Genomic DNA, 18442 nt, shown 5'->3' with positions numbered 1-18442 from the left:
TCTCTCGTGTCGGTTTTGTTTTGCTCCCCGCTGTGTGTGTTCATGTGTTTTGAAGGAGGCCTGGCTTTGGAGACGCTCTGAAGGGAGGGTGGGATCTTATGCTCTCAAAGCTAGCTTACTATTGCTAGCGGCTCCTAAAATTGCCTACCCTACCTTGAATTACACTTAACTTGAAATATTGAGTAAGCCAAATCATACAATTTCATTAAGTGATAAACAACTAAAGATTATTATTATAAAACTATTAATTTTAAAAGTTTGCTGCTTCAGTTGTTGTGGTGTTGATTCACACGGTTTTGTTGTGCAGAGTGATCAGATGCATTACAAAATGTGCCATCAATCATTTAAAACAATTAACCAAACGCACATATTTCTGTAATTACTCGCACCCAACGTTAACTTTTTTAATATATTTTTCATTTTGTAATAATTTAAAAAAATATAGATCTTTTTGATGAAATCTGAGCGATTTCTGTCCCTCCATTGAAAGCTAATAGTAAAACTATTGATTGTTTTATTTTATAAAACGTATGAATTGAGCGGTTTAGTCCAAATATTGTATATGTGAATAAAAGTCTAAATTCAAAATGTTCATCATATAAAGCGATCGAGTCTCTTCAGACAAACTGCTCAATTCATATGGATTATTTTTACAATCTTTATGAACTTTTTGAAGCATCAAAGTGTTAGTTGTGTAGCTGTCTATGGAGGGATCTCTCAGATTACATCAAAAAGATCTTCATTTGTGTTTCAGAAGATGAATGAAAGTCTTGTAGGTTTGGAATGACATGGGGAGTAATTAATGACAAAATTTTCATTTTTGGGTCTTTAATTGCCCTATGTAATGCATTAAACTAAAACAAACGATCGAATTTCTCAACGTTAATTTTGACAGCCCTGAATTTAAATGATTGCAAAAAAACAACAACTTTATGACAAAAACTCAAATTTCACTTTTTTTCACGTCATCAGCACATGGGAAGTGTGATCAAGCACTAGTCAGGTGAATTCACTCTATCATACTGATTGGATTATAAGAGCAGAATGATTGCTATTAAAGTAGGCATGAAGTGTTTCCTATCATTGTGTTCTTGTGTTAGCAATTATTGCCTCCAAAGAAAGATGTGCAGCGATCAACACTTTGCATCAAAATGGCCTCGCATGTAAGAATATTGCATCTAAAGAACACTTGATTTACTTGATCAAGAACTTCAAGGAGAGGTTCAACTGCAGAAGGCTTCAGGACATGTCTAGCAAGCGCCAGGACCGTCTCCTGTGCTGCTCAATATTGGCAGCAAGGAGGGTGTGAGTACTTGTGCACATGCAGTGAGGCCAAGACTTTTGGAAAACGGCCTGGTGTCAAGAATGGAAGCAAGGAAGCCACTTCTCTCCAAGGAAAACATCAAGGACAGACTGAAATTCTGCAGCAAGTACCAGGATTGGACAGCTGAAGACTGGTACGAAGGTATTTTCTCTGATGAAGCTCGCATACGACTGTTTGGGACATCTGGGAAATCGATTGTCCGGAGGAGAAAAGGTGAACGCTACCATGAGTCCTGTGTCGTGCCAACAGTGAAGCATCCAGAGAACATTCATGTGTGGGTTTGCTTTTCCACTAAAGAAGTGAACTCTCTCACACTTCTGCCCAAAACACTGCCATGAATAGAGAATGGAATCAAAACGCCTGCAAGAGCAACTTCTTCCAACGACCCAGGAGAAATTTTGTGGTGATCCGTGCATTTCCAGCATGATGGAGCACCATGTCACAACGCAAGAGTGATAATGAAGTGGCTCCGAGATCATTATATTGAAATTTTGGATCCGTGGCCAGGCAACTTCCCGGATCTTAATCCCATAAAGAACCTGTGGTCAGTCCTCAAAAGGCGAGTGGACAAGCACAAGTCCACAAACTGTGAAACTCCGAGCACTAATAAGGCAAGAATGGATCAGCATCCGTCAGGATTTAGTCCAGAAGCTGATATCCAGCATACCAGAGGGAATGTACATACCAGCGCTGTAAATATTTACTTTTTTTTTTTCAATTTAAAACATATAAACTGCTTATCACGGTTTTCCATTATACCATAGAAACGTGAAAAAATTAATCTAAAAATGATGGAGCAGCAAACTTTGCAAAATAAAATGTGTCACTGCCCCTTCTGGCCACGTACTTAAAAACAAATAAATAATAATAATAAAAAATCTTATAATTCTAATTCTGGAGGAGTATTAAACGCATATGAAACTATGAATCTGCATGGAGGAATTATTCTTCACTCACAAGCAAATATCAGCTTTATTTCCTCTTAGCACATTTTATTTTATGTAATTCTGTTAAACGTGCAACAGTTGAAAGTATTTTAAATCTTTATGGTTACATTTATAAAGTAATTCTGTTAAATATGTGCAACATTTGAAAGTATTTTTGAAAATATTTGAAATCTTTATGGCCAAATTTATAGTGCACAGATATAACCTTTTATTTAATACATTTCAAATGTTATTTTAAGAAGTATATAATTAGTAATATTAATGCAGCGTTATAGTTGTTATATGTAATAATTGCTGTTCAAAGATTAATACAGCATTGTGTGACTGTTCACCGGATAATGCTTCAGTTGTTTTTCATTTATTTACTGTAAACTTAATACAGGGAGTGTAATGTCTGTCAAGTTTAAATGGATGTAATTTGCTTTTATTAGTCAGTAAGGCATTCATGATTTATCATTCCAGGAGTAAAGTCACGTTCTGATCGGCATCTCTATCAATGCCCTCCAGCTGAATCACAGTTCAGAAATGCACTAATATGATGAGCAAACACCCACGACTGTATGGCTAAAATGATTTTTAGAAGCAGCTGGACTGTCTCTAAGCTAATAGGGAAGTCATCCTAAAATGAGTCCATGCTTGACATTGAGGCAGTCCTGCGGGAGATGTGGGAATAAACGCATCGACCTACAGGAACTGGTTCAAGTCACTGAAGGTGGTTTTTAAAACTATTCTTAAAAAAATACATTACAAATGTTGGATAGTTCTGCCAAATAATAATAATTAAAAATATCTCGCATCATATTTAAATATCTCTGATGATGATGATACTAATTGTACATTCACAACAGGAATGGTGGGAACTTAATTTGCAGCACTGTCCGAAACTTGAATGGTCAGATTGCATATTTCTTTTGTTTATCCTTGTGGATTTGTTTATGGGACTATCTACAGGACTTATTCACGAATTTTCATAATTCATTAATATTTTGGTTATGAAACCACTATTGTGTTAATAGCCTTGTTATAATCCATATATTTCAAATGTTAAATAAGATTCTGATCTAACAAACGTCTCAGTTTTAAGGAAAGGTTTTTAATTTTAAACTTTGCTTTTGTTATTTAGGAGTGTAATTATATAGAATTTAGTTTTCTTTTTGACTTAAAGGGATTGCTCACCCTAAAATATAAAATGAAGTCATCACTCACCCTCAAGTTGTTCCAAACCTGTACGAGTTTCTTTCTCCCGCTGAACACGCACACAAAGATTTTTGCTAGCCATTGACTTCCATAGTAGGAAAAAAAATAATCTATGGAAGTCAATGGCTAGCATCATCTGTCTGGTTACCAACATTCTTTAAAAGATCTTTTGTGTGTCTGTGTTCAACAGAATGAAACTCATACAGGTTTGGAACAACTTGAGGGTTAAGTGATGACTTCATTTTTTATTTATGGCTGAACTATCCTTTTAGAAATGACTGACTGTAGATGGTGACGCTTTTAGTTTTTAAACATCCAAGTTGTTAATCTGAAAGATAAAGGGGCCATCACTATATATTTGTGCTGTTTTTAATAAGGCTATTTGCTGGCTATGACAAAAAATATTAAATTAATCTTACTATTAAAAAACAATTAGATAGTTGAGCGATGTCAGTGTCATCCAAATTCAACACAACAAAACCCCACATGCACCTGCAAATCTGACCAGTAGTTCATCTCAGCAAACTTTATTCATTAACTAAAAAAAGGTCCTGGAGAAATCTGTGCTCCAATACGACACTGAATGAACCAAACCCTAGCCACCTGAAATCCATTTGTTCAGTCAAGGCGAGAGAAGTCTAAAATCACGATAGGAGAGTTTAAATCTATAGATGCATGACATTAGATTCTCTAGACGCATATGGGTTTGTGGAAGTGAATTAGCTTATGCAAAATCCCCTTTTACACCAAGAAACACTAAAATGTAATTTTTTTAAACTGGGTGTGCATGTTATATTGTAGTTTGTCTAAATTTTAGTCTGACTAATATTATTATTACAAACGATGTCATGCTACATGTGTTCCCTCTGCACCAGTGAGCATTAAGTTCACATTCACACAATAACTACAACAGTTTGGAGACTTTCATCAGTGTGCTGGAGAGATCTGACCTGATACAGAAACTAAAATACAATTTAAAAAAAAAAGTCCCAAAACAATTCTCCTTCTCCATAAAAGAAAACAGGATTTATAAGGGTGAGGACAAAATATGCAGTATAGCTATAATTTATTTGACACTCACAATAAGGCTTTTATTACAGTGTGTATTCCTGTGTGTTCACAGATTAAAACCCAAAGACCATGTGATAGAGGAAGAGGGCAGAGACAAAAGAAAACGGCCAATGACGAAACTGAGAGTGAAGACAAAAAGCGTGTGAGCTGGAGGGTTTCAGTTGGCAGGATAAGGTCAGCTGATGTTAATTAGACTTCATGAACCGGCAAAAGCAACATCTCTCTTAGATGAGAACCAGTATCTTTCACAAATGGATGCATCTTATAAAAATGTGCCAAGAATATGTTCGCTTCACATTTCACCCAAATAATCAATTCATTATATTTTGCGTGTAATAAGTCTATTTTTACAAGATTTATTGCATGTGATGACGACATAAAAATCAAATCAATTGAATTTAAATAGATATAAAAAATAAAAAGAATCAAATAAGCACATTTTCTGCCTCATTACCGTAGTAACGAGTCTTGATGTTTCACTTTTTTTGTCATTTCCATTTTTCTCGAAGGGGAGACACTGTAAAATGTAATGAAAATGTTTTTTAAATGAACAAATTTAAGGTGGTACATTTGTTGTACCACCTTAAATTTGTTCATTTAAAAAACATTTTTATATATATATATATATTAGAGCTGTCAAATTAATCACGATTAATCTCATCTAACATAAAAGTTTGTTTACATGTCTGTGTTTCTGTGTGCATACATATACATATGTGTATATACAGTAGATATTCACATACTGACAAATATATTATATAAATATAATATATACACAAATATATATTATGTAAACATTCATGTTAGATGCAATTAATCGATTTGATATATATTTGATAAAAATAAAATATAAAAAATTAAATATATAATTATATATTTAACTTTTTATACTTTATTTTTTATCAAATATAAGATATTTTAATTTTATTGTATAATTTTTAATGTTTAGTTTATGTTTTATTATATTTGTTATTAATTAAATGATTATTTTATTATAATTTTTTTTATATTTAATAAATTGCATTACTGCATTACAGTATTGAGAATATTTTCTTTCTATTACAGTAATTAAAATTAATTGTCATGAAAATAATGTATCAATGCAAAAAACAAAACAAAAAAAAACCCATCATGGTCCTAATTATTTTAAGTATTTTCTTACAGCAAAATATAAATGTTCAATTTTAGGGTGAAATATGACGCATGCAAGTTCTTGACAGGATGTTAAGATTCACCCAACTGTGCTAAACCAATTCAGTATGAGAGGCATAATGATGCGTGAAAGTCATCGGCCGAAAATGTTACTTAGCTTCCTCCAGTTAAGTGTCGTTTTCTGAGTGTACTAAAACAGAGACACATAAGTAGAGGTGTGTCCAAAACGGCTCTTTATTTAATCTGGATTTAAAAGAGTGACAGAATTTTACGCAATCACTGTAACCATCTCTCAAGGACTTGCAGTGTGTGCCAATAGATGAGGAGCTCGCACATTGTCTGAGAGCTTATTTCCACACACAAAAGGTCCGCTGGGCACCTACGCAGTGTGAATGAATGTCACACATGGTGCTCTGGGGATTTTGCTCCTATGAAAATAAAACTAAATACTGCAAGACTGTAAAACTCAAGAGGAAGTTCACGAAAACAGAAAATAAACATCTGGATTTTCAAAAAAGCATGACAATTTATTTCTCTATTCGTTAGCTTGCAGTCCTCTAACTAATTAAATGTTCCCCCCTTTGTAAGATTTTAGGAAGAAAACAACAACAAAAAAAGAGACATCTCTGCAAGAAAAGCGTAGCGTTTCTTTGATGCGGGAGGGTCCCACATAACCAGCACGCCATTGAGACATTCCACGCCACGTCTTTTTAGCTGTGGCCAATCACAGCATTCGACTATTCAGGCCCCGCCCCCATAAACTTAACTAACACTTGCCCTCGCGATCGCCGCTCATGACAGAAGCGGAGCCGCCCCGCGCCGTGCCCTCGTCCGACCGCACTCCGTTGCTTTCTTCTGCCCGCTCCGCCCCTGGCGCCGGGGCCTTTATCAGCTGCTCTAACAGGAGCGCGAGCAGCCCGGTCTGGTCTTCCTGCGGGACCTGCGACTGCTGCGGGACACTAGAGGACTGGATTAGGGTGGAGAGCTGGCTGAGCAGCTCGAGCTGCTGTGCGGCGTCAGGTTCAGGGGTGCGGGACACCACTGATGTAGAGGCCTCAGAGGAGGTGCTGCGGAGATACTCCGCCATCTGTGGGATGGTCAGATTGTCTGTTTGGCCCTGGAGCAGGTTCAGCAGCACCGCCAGCTCAGTCTGGTTCAACTGCTCCGCTGCGGCTCCCAGACCTGTGCATACAAACAGTTACATTTGATTGCCACTTACGGAAAACAGAATGTTCTTCGCCTTTCCATTTACATATCGCAGTATTTCAGCAAATTGGCCTGCACAGTTTTGAAGCAATGAGAAAGCTGTGGAGAGAGTATTATCCCAAAAACACCAGAAAAGGATATTGAACCTGTCATAAATAGACACTTTCAGACTTCCAGGTTCTTAGAAGCAGAAGTCGTCATAGTTAGGTGAACTTCTATAGTGGTGAAGGGAAACAACAATTTTTGCTTTGCTATTTGCCCCAATAGCAAAAGAAAAGCTGTTGATTTATAAACAGTGACGCAGCAGTGTTAACCAGTTTTCTGTAGTTTAATGTCAAGGTACTAAAGCAAAGTATAATCTTAAATGTTAATGTTAAATTTAACTGCAATCATAAAAAACTGATGACTGAGGGAAGTCATCACAGTCTGTGAAAAGGGTCCATCTACTGCAGGCTTTGCCATGAGGCTTTTATTTAAAAAAATGAAGACGCAACACTGACTGCAACAATAAAACTGCGACCTATAAGCAGTCATCCCTTCTTTCAGAGGCGAGAGATTGCCTGGGAGCCGGTCATTACAGAGGTCATTTGCATAATATTAATGGTAAAGATGAGTTTTGGTCAATCGGATCACAAGTGAACGACGCTAAATAAAGGTGTAAACGGGGTCTAAAACATTTTGAGCTTGACCACTTCCAGAAATAGTCGAAAACACATTCGACCAGATTGCTTTCGTGGTGTAAATGTGGTCTAAATGTGTTTGAACAGCCACAAAAGACTACTCTAGCGCACTAGCCTGACGGGATTTAAACTTTGTCAGCTAGAGACCCAAATTTAGTTTGAAGACAAAGAGTGTACCAAGCACAATGTTTTCTCACCATTCCAGATTTTAACACACACTCACAGCGTTCGGCTGGATCTAAAGCTGCTGTTCTCTGTATGTTTTTCTGTCGTCTCTGGGCACGATCATATGTAAATTACGTAAGCTTATTCAGTTAAAAAAATAAAATAATAATGTACCCGCCCATAGACCGCCGCCCCCCTTGAAGAAATCAGGACAGAAGTAGGGGTGGTTAATCTGTCTGATTTCCCGATTCGATTACGATTATTGAAGTCCCGATTCGATTACAGTCAATTTTCGATTATTAACGATTCTCGATTAGCGATTATTGATTTTCCATTTCACAACAGTAAACGAAAATACACTACAAAGTGATTGCAGTATTAAAAAAAGTCAGCTGCTGAATTACTTAACTCTTTTATTGAGTAACAACAACTCAAAGCACTTTCTGTTTCGTGTAGTTATAACTTAAGAAATATTTGTATGTAGCTTATGTTCTGTAGAACACAGAAATGAATACATCACATTGTGTTGTGACTCATCAAGTTGAACTAAACAATAACAAATAAATGAAAGTCTTATTTCCTTTAGGAAGTAGATCAGAACCAACATACTGTAGAAATTGGACAATTTTCTTCTAGAAAGACAAGGTGTTGTTCAGGTGGAGGAAGACTGTAGGTTGCAGTCGAAACATATCAAGGTAAAGAAAAGGTTTTCTCTCCACCTGAACACCTTTCTAGAAGAAAATTGTCCAATTTAATCATTAAGAAGACAAAATGAACATTTTTGAACAACTTAATGTAACTTCAGTAACACCAATAGGCCTGCTGGGCGATAAATTGTCCAAGAAATTATTGCGATAAACGATAATATTGATAATAAAGTCGTTCTGAGACCATTTTCTTCTAAAATAATGATAATGGCATAATAATGAAGGTACACCTTTTCAAAGATCAATAAACTTTTATTTCTAAAGACTATTTAAATGAACAAAACAACCAAAAACAATAAAAGCAATGGACTCTGTCTCTGTTAACAAAAAATGCACTTACCAATGTGTGATTTCTGTTCACACTGAGAATCATATCATGTACTGTGTGACCATGCGTCTCAGATGAGTATGTGCGTTAGTTTGTGTGTGTGTGCTCACGTCTCATATGAGTATGTGCACGGAGAGTTTGTGTGTGTTCCGTCTCATTGAGTTTGTGTCTCCATCTCATTGAGTTTGTGCACGAGTTTGTGTGTGTGTTGGCACACACATGTGTGTCAGTATGTGCGTGGAGAGTTTATGTGCGCGCGCGTCTCATATGAGTGTGTGCGCGCATGTCTCATAATGTGCGTGGAGAGTTTGTGTGTGCCACGCGTGTCTCATGAGTAGGCTATGTGCGTGGAGAGTTTGTATGTGCGCGCATCTCGTGTGTGTAGAGTTTGCGTGTATGTGCGTGAGCGACTTTAGGTGTGTCGTTGTGCATTTCATATGTATTTGTTTGAGCATTCAGCAGTATACATGTATGTTTGACTACTTAATATATGTGTATGCAAGTGTTTCATATATGTGTGCGTGAATCAAGTTTGATATAAGCCCTAAACGGCGCCTCATATGAGGTAAAGAGAGCGCGCGCGCGAGAGAGAGGAACGAGCGAGAGGTAGTGCTTGCGCTACGGCGCTCTGCAATCAAATACGATTGTAAATAGGCTCAAACAAGCTTTTACACACCTGCTCTAACTCGCTCTGGCTGTTTACACCATAGACAGTGCGTTACACGCGCTTGCTAACTGGAACTGGGCGCGTTCGTGACGTTCAACTTCCGGTATAAAATTTTTTACAAAATAAAATGCAATTTTTTTAAAAAATAAATAAAAAATCCATTTTTGAAGATTTAATAATCGATTCATACTCGTCCATAACATATTCGCGATTAATCAATAATCGATTTTTTTCACCACCCCTAGACAGAAGTGGTTGAAAGTGGACAAAAGAGATGGATTAAAACAAGTGTAAACGGGTCTGCATCTCTCTATTCTACCTGTGATCCAATCGAACAAAACGCATCTTAATACCTGGTGCAAACAGGGCCTAAAAGGGTTACTAAGAGGGTGTAAAATCCATTATGACTATTCTGGTTCAAGAAATCTTCATTTTTCATCCTGAATATTCCCCCTCCAGCTCTGCATATTTTGTATGTCTTCTTTAACACACCTGATTCTGATCATCAGCTCATTAGGTGAGAGCTCCATGAACTCAACTGACTGTGTCAGAATAGAGAGACGTACGAAATGTGCAGAGCGGTAAATCCTCAAAACCACTGAAATATGCAGATTAGGGCAAGCTCGTCTATTAAGCCGTATTCACCTTAGAAAACACCTAATTTCTGGTTGAAGTTTAAAGCAGGTCACTCTGTCCCGCTACCTACCTGAGTAGTTTAGCTCCTCTAACTACCTGCATGTATTTCTCAGATGAAGAGAACACAAAGGTTCCTGTCAAACTCATGGCCCACCTTCCAGCTCAGTGGCTGTAATGTTTGCCGGTGTAGGATTGGCCGATGAGGGTGGTGGTGGTGGTGGGGGTGGGCTGGGTGGCGGGCGGCTGTTCTCCCCTGCGGAAGCTCCTGCGGGTTCCTTTCGGGCAACTTTGGCAACAGGGACATCCTCAGACACTCCGCTTTGCCTCTGCCTCCGCCGCTTCTTGCTCCAGAGCTCATGACAGTCTTGCCAATGAGGCAAACTAAAAGAAAGGTCACAATTACAAAACAGTTAGGAATGTGTAATTACAAGTACAAACAGCCGGTCATTAGCCTAAGAACATTTAATCGCAGCAGCATTTAAAAAAAAACTCAGCTCTTTTAATAGAGTCTGTGTGACCTCACTACTCATCCCATGAATCTAGTGTCATTAAAGGGACGATTCCCCCAAAACCGAAATAAAATAAAATAAATCTGAACACAAAGGAAGATATTTTGGAGAATTTTGCAACCAAACAATTGTGGGGCAACGGTGATTTCCATAGCATCGAGAAAAAATATATATAAATACTATGGAAGTCAATGGTGCCTCACAACTGTTTGATTACAAACATTCCTTAATGTTTTTGCTTGTGTTCAGCACAACAAAGTAATTTCTACAGGTTTGAAACAACTTATGGTGAGTTAATGAAAACATCCTTTTCATTTTTGGGTGAATTGTCCTTTTAACATAATAAAACAAGATTTCAATGACATAGGATTTGGTTTTGTGTGTGCACTGACTCTGGTGGCGGCATCTTGTTGGGCTCCACATCACACAGAAACTGACTGGCCAGGGCCTGTTCAGCAGTGCAGCGTCTCGAGGGGTCCAGCGTCAACATGTGGTCCAGCAGGTCAAGAGCAGAGGTGGGCAGACTGGAAAGAGACGTTTGGATTATACTACTGTAAATTATTACTAAAAAAGATAAATACATTTATGCATTTTGGCAGATGTTTTTATAAAAAGAGACTTTAATATTCAGGAGCATAACAATGGCAGTAATAATCATGCACAATCAAAATCATTTTTTATATATATACTGCCATTCCGTTCAAAAGTTTGGGATCAATAATATAATTTTTTTCTTAAAGAAATTAAAAAATTTATTCAGCAAAAATCAGAAGTACTTTTTGTAACATGAATGCGTTTACTACTTCAAATAAATGCTGTTCTTGTGGACTTTCAATTCATCAAAAAATCCTAATTTCTTTTCATTACACATTAAAAAAAACCAGCACAACTGTTTTCAACATCGATGAGAAATGTTTCTTGAGAACCAAAGAAACATATTAGAATTATTTCTGAAGTATCATGTGACACTGAAGACTGGAGTAATGATGCTGAAAATTCAGCTTTGATCACAGGAATAAATTACCATTTAAAATATATTTCAATAGAGAACAGTTATTTTAAATGCTAATAATATACGTGACAATTTTACAGTTTTTACCGTATTTCTGATCAAATAAATGCAGCATTGGTGAGCATGAGAGACTTCTTTCAAAAACTATCGGAGAATACTGGAAGTGTTTTAGGAAGCAGGTTGAACTTACAAGGAAAATTCCTCTCGTAAGCGTCGTCTGTACTGTTTCTTGGGTCTCATGGTATTGAAGTACGGCAGCTTAATTACGTCTGGCCAAGCAGCAGGACACGGACTACCACACAAACGACTGACCGAAACAAAAGACAACACTGGAGTGTAATGGCATTAGAGCTACACTACACACACATTTAGAGATCGTGAGCAGCATACCTGATCAGCTCAAGCTGTAGAAGCTCTTGGTTAGCCTGGAAAATTGGTTTCTTAGTGAAGAGTTCTCCCAAAATACACCTTTACACAACAACAAAAACAAACCATGTCATTATTACATTAACAGCAGCTGCTGTGTAAATGTAGTGAGATGGAAAACAGACAGGACTTCTTACCCGCAACTCCAGACATCAATAGCGGGAGAGTATCTCTCCTCCCCCAGTAGCAGCTCAGGTGGGCGGTACCACAGAGTGATCACCTTATTAGTGTATGGCCGACTGCGAACAACCATGAAGTTAGAATTATTCAACAGAGCTTTGCAGAATCAATTATGTTTACTGTTGTTGAAATCACGTGAAACTTTAAAGTTGAAGTTAAAGACGTTTAGCACAGCCTGCAGTAAAACTGAGAAATAAAAATCCTAACATGGACTTGCCTTTCCTCAGAGTTATAGAGACGAGCCAAACCAAAATCTGCAAGCTTGATCTGACCACTGCAAAAAAACAAACAGATGTAAGACAAATGGATTGCAATTTTCAAAAAGCCCGTAAACTTTTAGAATATACATTTTAAAAACATTTTTATTTTGTAAACTGAAAACTACAAATATGAGGTCAGGGCCACATTTCATAATTTGAGATGCAGGTATTTGCAAGTATTGCTTAAATGCCGGTACATAACAATGATTTATTGCAAAAGAGTTTATGAAAGGAAAAAACATGATAAAGTTAATTGAAGGAGATTGACTACTTGTGAGTTTATTTCAGAGTGCAAGGTTAGGTAAGAATGCAAAATTGATGAATAAAATCATTGCACACGCTTTGAAATTTTGTTCTGTTTTTGAAAAGCCTCTCGCTCACCAAAGCTTGATTATTAGATCAAACTACAATAAAAACAGTAATATTATGAAATTGGATTACACTTTAAAATCATTCAATTTTGAATATATTTTAAAATAATTTATTCCTGTGATCAAAGCTGAATTTTCAGCATCATTACTCCAGTCTTCAATGTCACATGATCCTTCAGAAATCATTCTAATATGCTAATTTGCTGCTCAAGAAACAATTTTTATTATTATCAATGTTGAAAACAATTGTGCTGCCTAATATTTCTGTGGAAACCATGATACATTTTTTCAAGATTCTTCAAACGTTCAAAAGACCAGCATTTATTTGAAATAGAAATCTTTTGTGACATTATACATGTTGTTACTGACACATTATCAATTTAATGCATACTGTATTAATTTCTTTAAGAAAAAATATATATATTCTTGCTGACCCCAAACTTTTGAACAGTAGTGTAACTGAAGAAAGAACATGTAAATCACTACGACACTGATGACACAGACCGTCTGCCGTGTTTTAAAACACAGGCTAGTACCTGTTGTTTAGCAGGATATTGGAACACTTGATGTCTCTGTGTAGAAAGTTCTTCTTGTGGCAATAATCTAATCCCTCCATCAGCTGACGCATGAAACTCTGCACATGCTCATGGGAGAAAGACACCAGTCCTGATTCCAGCAGCCCCATCAGGTCATGGTCCATGTACTCAAACACCAGGTAAAACGCACCTAATGCACAACAAATACAGGGTAAAGCCTTAGAAAATGATATGTGCGGGCAGAAAATGTTTCAGGTAAGTCTAAACAGATGGTTCCTATAGCCCATGTCTGATTAAAAACTCTTTGGCCTGGTCTCACAGACAAGGCTTAGATTAAGCCAGGATTAAGCCTTAGTTTAATAAGGATATATAATTAGCTTTTATAAACCTGCCTTAGAAAAAACATCACTGATGAGCGTCTTGAGACAAAACAATGGCACTGACAAATTTTACGATATGCCAGTGCAAGTTACTTTCAGTTAAAACAGCTCAAACGTGCATTTTAGTCTGCGACTAGGCTTAAGCCTTGTCTGTGAAACCGGGAATTACTGCCACAAATTGTAAAAGGAGGAGAATGGCTTATGAAACACGTCCCATGTTCACTACTAAAACTGAAAGCCTGAAAAACATGCATACATGTGTAAACATGCAAATGCATACAAACAGACCTTTGTCCTTTTTAAAGTCAAGTGCGTCTTGTTTATCAGTGACGATCTCTTTCATGTTGACAACGCTGCGATGGTTCAGTTGTCTCAGGATCTTGATCTCTCTGATGGCAGTGATGGGGAAACCCTCCTTTTCATTATCTAATCGAACCTTCTTCAACGCCACCAGCTCTCCTTTAGAATCAACAACAAAACATAACAGAAGGCTGTCAGCACGAATTCTCTTTTCAAACACCATGACAGGAAGTGAGAGTTGATTTAGGCATTCCCGTTTAAAAGAAGCCCCACAGTGTCGGGTTTTTGCCATGGCAAAAATATTGGTGTAATTACTGAGAGGGCAAAGATTTGCAGAGCTTCACTAAATAATTTCTGCATTTACAGTGAAGGAAACATAGCTATTAACCAGACTACAGATAAACAACACACCTGTGTCTTTGTCTTTTGCCTTGTACACCTGACCGTAGGTTCCTTCTCCAATGATGCCGATGATGTCAAACTTATCCACACAGCGCTTTCCCCAGTCAGTTTGAGTCTGCTTCCTCTCTCCATATCTCGGACAGCAAATCCTGCACACATTTGACAGACTCTTGAGGGAAACCTTCTTTGAACTATTAAGGTTCTGATTGAAAAAATCAAAGTGCGATTTTTCTGGTTAAAATTGCAATTTGTGATTCAAAATGCACATTAAAAAAATTATGCATGTATATAAAAAATTATAGTAATTTTTTTTTACCCACAATAGGAAGGATTAAGCATTACTGAGAGCTAAACACAAGTCAGAGGGCGCCTTCCTGCAGAAACTCCAAATATGCCTCACAGAAGTAATATACGTACGACATTCCAGATAATCTCTAATTTGGACAAAGGAATCAAGTTATCGCTGTAGCTGAACAAAAACAAGATAAAAACGCTATAAAGACAATAAACACACGACTGCCACAATATATGGTTTATCCTAGTTCTTCAAGTCTTTTCGGGTATTTTCCTAATAATAAACTATATTTATAATGCAATGCTATTCGACATAGCCTTTATCACTGTATAGAATAATATAAAATATATTGTCTTCCTCATTCTATGATAAGAAGCTACATCAGCTCACAAGAGGAAATTATTTCAAACACTTGACTGACGTTATGAAATGAGTTAAAATGAGTAAAAACGTTATGACAACAGGTTTATAAATGCTTCGTATTACAAATTTGGGTAGACGTTTGACGCTTTTTCAAATGCAGGTTATAAGCGACTCAAACTTGCAGTGCTTTCAGAGATGGAGCGGCATTTAGCCCTACTACGCTCTTCATTAACACGCTGTGCACATTTATTTAATGAAAAAAAAAAAAAGCTTCTGCAATTTCCTAAGGCAAAAACTTGATTCCGGTTTAATTTCCATTAAACGTTCAGCACTATCGCATAAGAGGCTACTTAAAAAAAAAAAAATCTTACAGACCCCCAAACTTTTGAATGGTAGAGTAGCGGAATATTAATGTTACCCAGTCGTCCTGAGAAATGCCCTGAATGAATGAGGAACAGTGACTTACTTTGGTCTCTTCTTGAAGGTTGGCTGCAGAAGCGGTGGGGAAGCTCGAGCGGGGGACTGTGGGGGGGAGGGGTCTCCTCCAGAAAGTACCGGAGGGAGGGGCAACTCACTGAGAAGGCGTGTCCTGCCTTCTCTTTCCTTTTCTTTCTCCTTCTCCCTGTCCTTTCGTGATGACCTATGGGAAAAACTGCTCTTCTTTGGACTGAAAAAAAAAAAAAAGAAAATAAACCTTAAAACGATAGCCAAAACAATCACATTTGTCTGTCGTTATTATTTAATTCAAATGGAGCAATAAATCCCAGTAACTACAGTTACTAGGGGTGGGCGATATAAGTTTCCACACGATTAACCAGTAGAGATTTTGGACTATCGTGGTTATGCTCCACGTGAAATTGCTGTGTGGTCACTAGGGCTGGGCGATATGGCCTAAAAAAAAAAAATCCCAGATTTTTTCACAAAAAATATGATTTACGATTTAAATCGATTTTTCCCCCCTAATTAAAATCAATCTGCAAATGACAAGAAATGACAAGTTTTTTGTTTTGAGGTTAAAGTTCAATCAGAAACAACAAGCCAAAAAGACAAGATGGCAGACCCTGCCTTTGTAAACAGTGAAAATGTAACATAACATAACATAAAATGGGTGGATTGGGAGGGATGTAAAAAAAACAAAACCAAAAAACACTTGCATCACAATAAATGTATTGTGATTGTCAAAACATTTGGTAACTAAACAGAATTTTGACAACACAATGTTTAAATGGTACAATGACTGGAAAGCTACTGTTTTTATTATTGCTTGACACAAATTTCACAATTTCAATTCAATTCAAGAGATTTAATTCTGATCTTGATTCAATATCGATTCCTTTGGATAAATATTAGGTAAGTAGATACGCTAATGTGTTATGTAATTTTTCTCCCAAAATAAAAATCTCACCTAATGCTGTAAAAATAACCTGTCTGCTGGTATTATTATTTAAGGTTAAAAATAACATCTCAAATTAAATGTGTTTTTATATAATAACAACGTTATGATATTGTAATTATATAGGTAAAAATTTAATAAATATGTAAGATATTTATCATATTTAGCAAAATACTCCTCTCTATAGCAATTTTTAAAAATCCAACTAACGAGGTTGATGTAACGTTACGTCTGGTATGTCGGTGTCAGTGTCCTCTTTGCTTTGCGATTTTTCTCTGTGTGAGAAAATGGATGTGTGACATGAAAGCGTGTGAAAAGTGACAATAGCGTGATTCTCACAATGAATGAGTGAGAGTTGGCAGCCCTGCGGATTCAGTTTGTAAATGTTTTTGGCGGGTGTGCTTGTGCTGCCGCGGTCTTGTTCATTTGCCATGTTGTTTGTGTATCTCTATGGCAAACGCTGAGCCCGTTCGGAACTACGGGAGCCCAGAGGGGAGCGTCGGTGGATGTTAAAGAGAAAACCAATTTTCATTCAAACAAGTCGACGTAAACTACACATTCGAGTTAATCGATAGAATCGATTTATCGCCCAGCCCTAGTGGTCACAAAAGCTTATCATCTGCATGTGGTTTTAAACATTTCAGTTTAAAAACAAGTGATGATAAAGTGCTGAAACGCAATAAGCAGCGAAAGAGAATAATTTCGCTATATGCGCACGGTGTCTGAGAGACGCCCACACGAAGCCGCTGCTCAGAGCGCATGAACACAGAGTTCTTTTTGCTGCCTGATTAGACTTGAACGGTTAAATACACATACTTGTATTAAAATGCCTGTCTTTGCAAGTATCCTTGTTAAACGCAGTCTTAAGTTAACTTAAACCTTTGAGAAAGAAAATGCATACGTAACAGTATATTGGATATGTGCATTCAGCCTTAAAGTGACAGGAGCCTAATAAACCTGCTGTCATCTGTGTCAATGTTAATCAAACAACACAAAAAAAAATCTCTCAATGCTCTTGACTGATTCACTTTTGTCTCGTTTTAATAAGAATAAATGTATATTTAATTTACACAGTGAAGATATGCAGTGTTTTTATACATGTGATTACTTTATACAATTCATGTAGGCTAGTATTTCTTATTTCTAGTGCTTGAAGTTTTTCAGGTAGGTGTATTTCTTTATTTTATCACTATTTACATCAGTAAGATTGAGTTTTTTTATTTTATTTTTTACATAGGCTAGTATTAGTTTGTGATCTTGAAATTGGTGACAAGAATTGTGTATTTTCAATGGTATCACAAATTTGAATGATAAAACAAACCTTATTTAAAGCAAAAAAAACAACAAAAAAACAGTTGTAGCTAAAAGTAACTTTAAAAGTAAAAGATGAATGAGGAATAACACTAGTAGTAAATGTAAGAAAATAACTTTAATCTACTGAAATGGATGTTTCTTTAAATATTTCTGTAAAATGCAGTAACTACTAGGGCTGCACGATAATAGAAAAAAACTGACATTGCGATATTTTGCTTTGCTGCGATATAAATTGTGATATTAAAACAATTTCATCAGATGATTTGAATAGCTCCATTTGTAAATAAGTAACCATTCTAAAATGATTGGGGCAATTTTGTAGGAGAGTGCATCTGAGAGTGCATTTATTATTTATTATCAAAATAATAAACAAATTACAAGCATAGATAAATACAACAGAACACAAATACAAAGAAATAAGCAGTGCTTTATGGTTTTCACTTAAATCTAACTGCATTCAGGTACAGACACGAAATTATGACAGCAATATATCACTTCTGTATATAAAATGTACTTATCAAAGTAATAATAATAATAGTATTATGAATATTATGAAGGAATAGCATTCATCCACTAAGATACTTTTTTCATCCATGTTTTAAATGTATATAGTTCTGTTGT

The 18442-nt window shown here is 36.5% G+C and overlaps 1 protein-coding gene across 2 annotated transcripts in view; it reads right to left on the bottom strand.

Moving 5' to 3' along the window:
* The window catches only part of cdk12 (cyclin dependent kinase 12), a 44678-nt gene that overhangs the window by 1662 nt on the left and 24574 nt on the right, over positions 1-18442 (bottom strand). For both annotated transcript variants that reach the window (XM_077194976.1, XM_077194977.1), the window contains 11 exons: positions 15581-15781; positions 14466-14605; positions 14043-14213; positions 13375-13564; positions 12425-12481; positions 12165-12266; positions 11992-12069; positions 11792-11908; positions 10982-11113; positions 10235-10461; positions 6469-6873 (listed from right to left, as the gene is read on the bottom strand). In XM_077194976.1, the coding sequence (XP_077051091.1) occupies positions 6469-6873; positions 10235-10461; positions 10982-11113; positions 11792-11908; positions 11992-12069; positions 12165-12266; positions 12425-12481; positions 13375-13564; positions 14043-14213; positions 14466-14605; positions 15581-15781 (1820 nt within the window). The remainder of the gene's footprint in view (positions 1-6468; positions 6874-10234; positions 10462-10981; positions 11114-11791; positions 11909-11991; positions 12070-12164; positions 12267-12424; positions 12482-13374; positions 13565-14042; positions 14214-14465; positions 14606-15580; positions 15782-18442) is intronic.

Source organism: Siphateles boraxobius, unplaced genomic scaffold (genome assembly GCF_051911475.1).
Source record: "Siphateles boraxobius isolate OS27281-9 unplaced genomic scaffold, OSU_SipBor_1 33, whole genome shotgun sequence".
NCBI classification, from domain to species: domain Eukaryota; kingdom Metazoa; phylum Chordata; class Actinopteri; order Cypriniformes; family Leuciscidae; genus Siphateles; species Siphateles boraxobius.
This window is presented reverse-complemented; position numbering and strand designations above follow the sequence as displayed.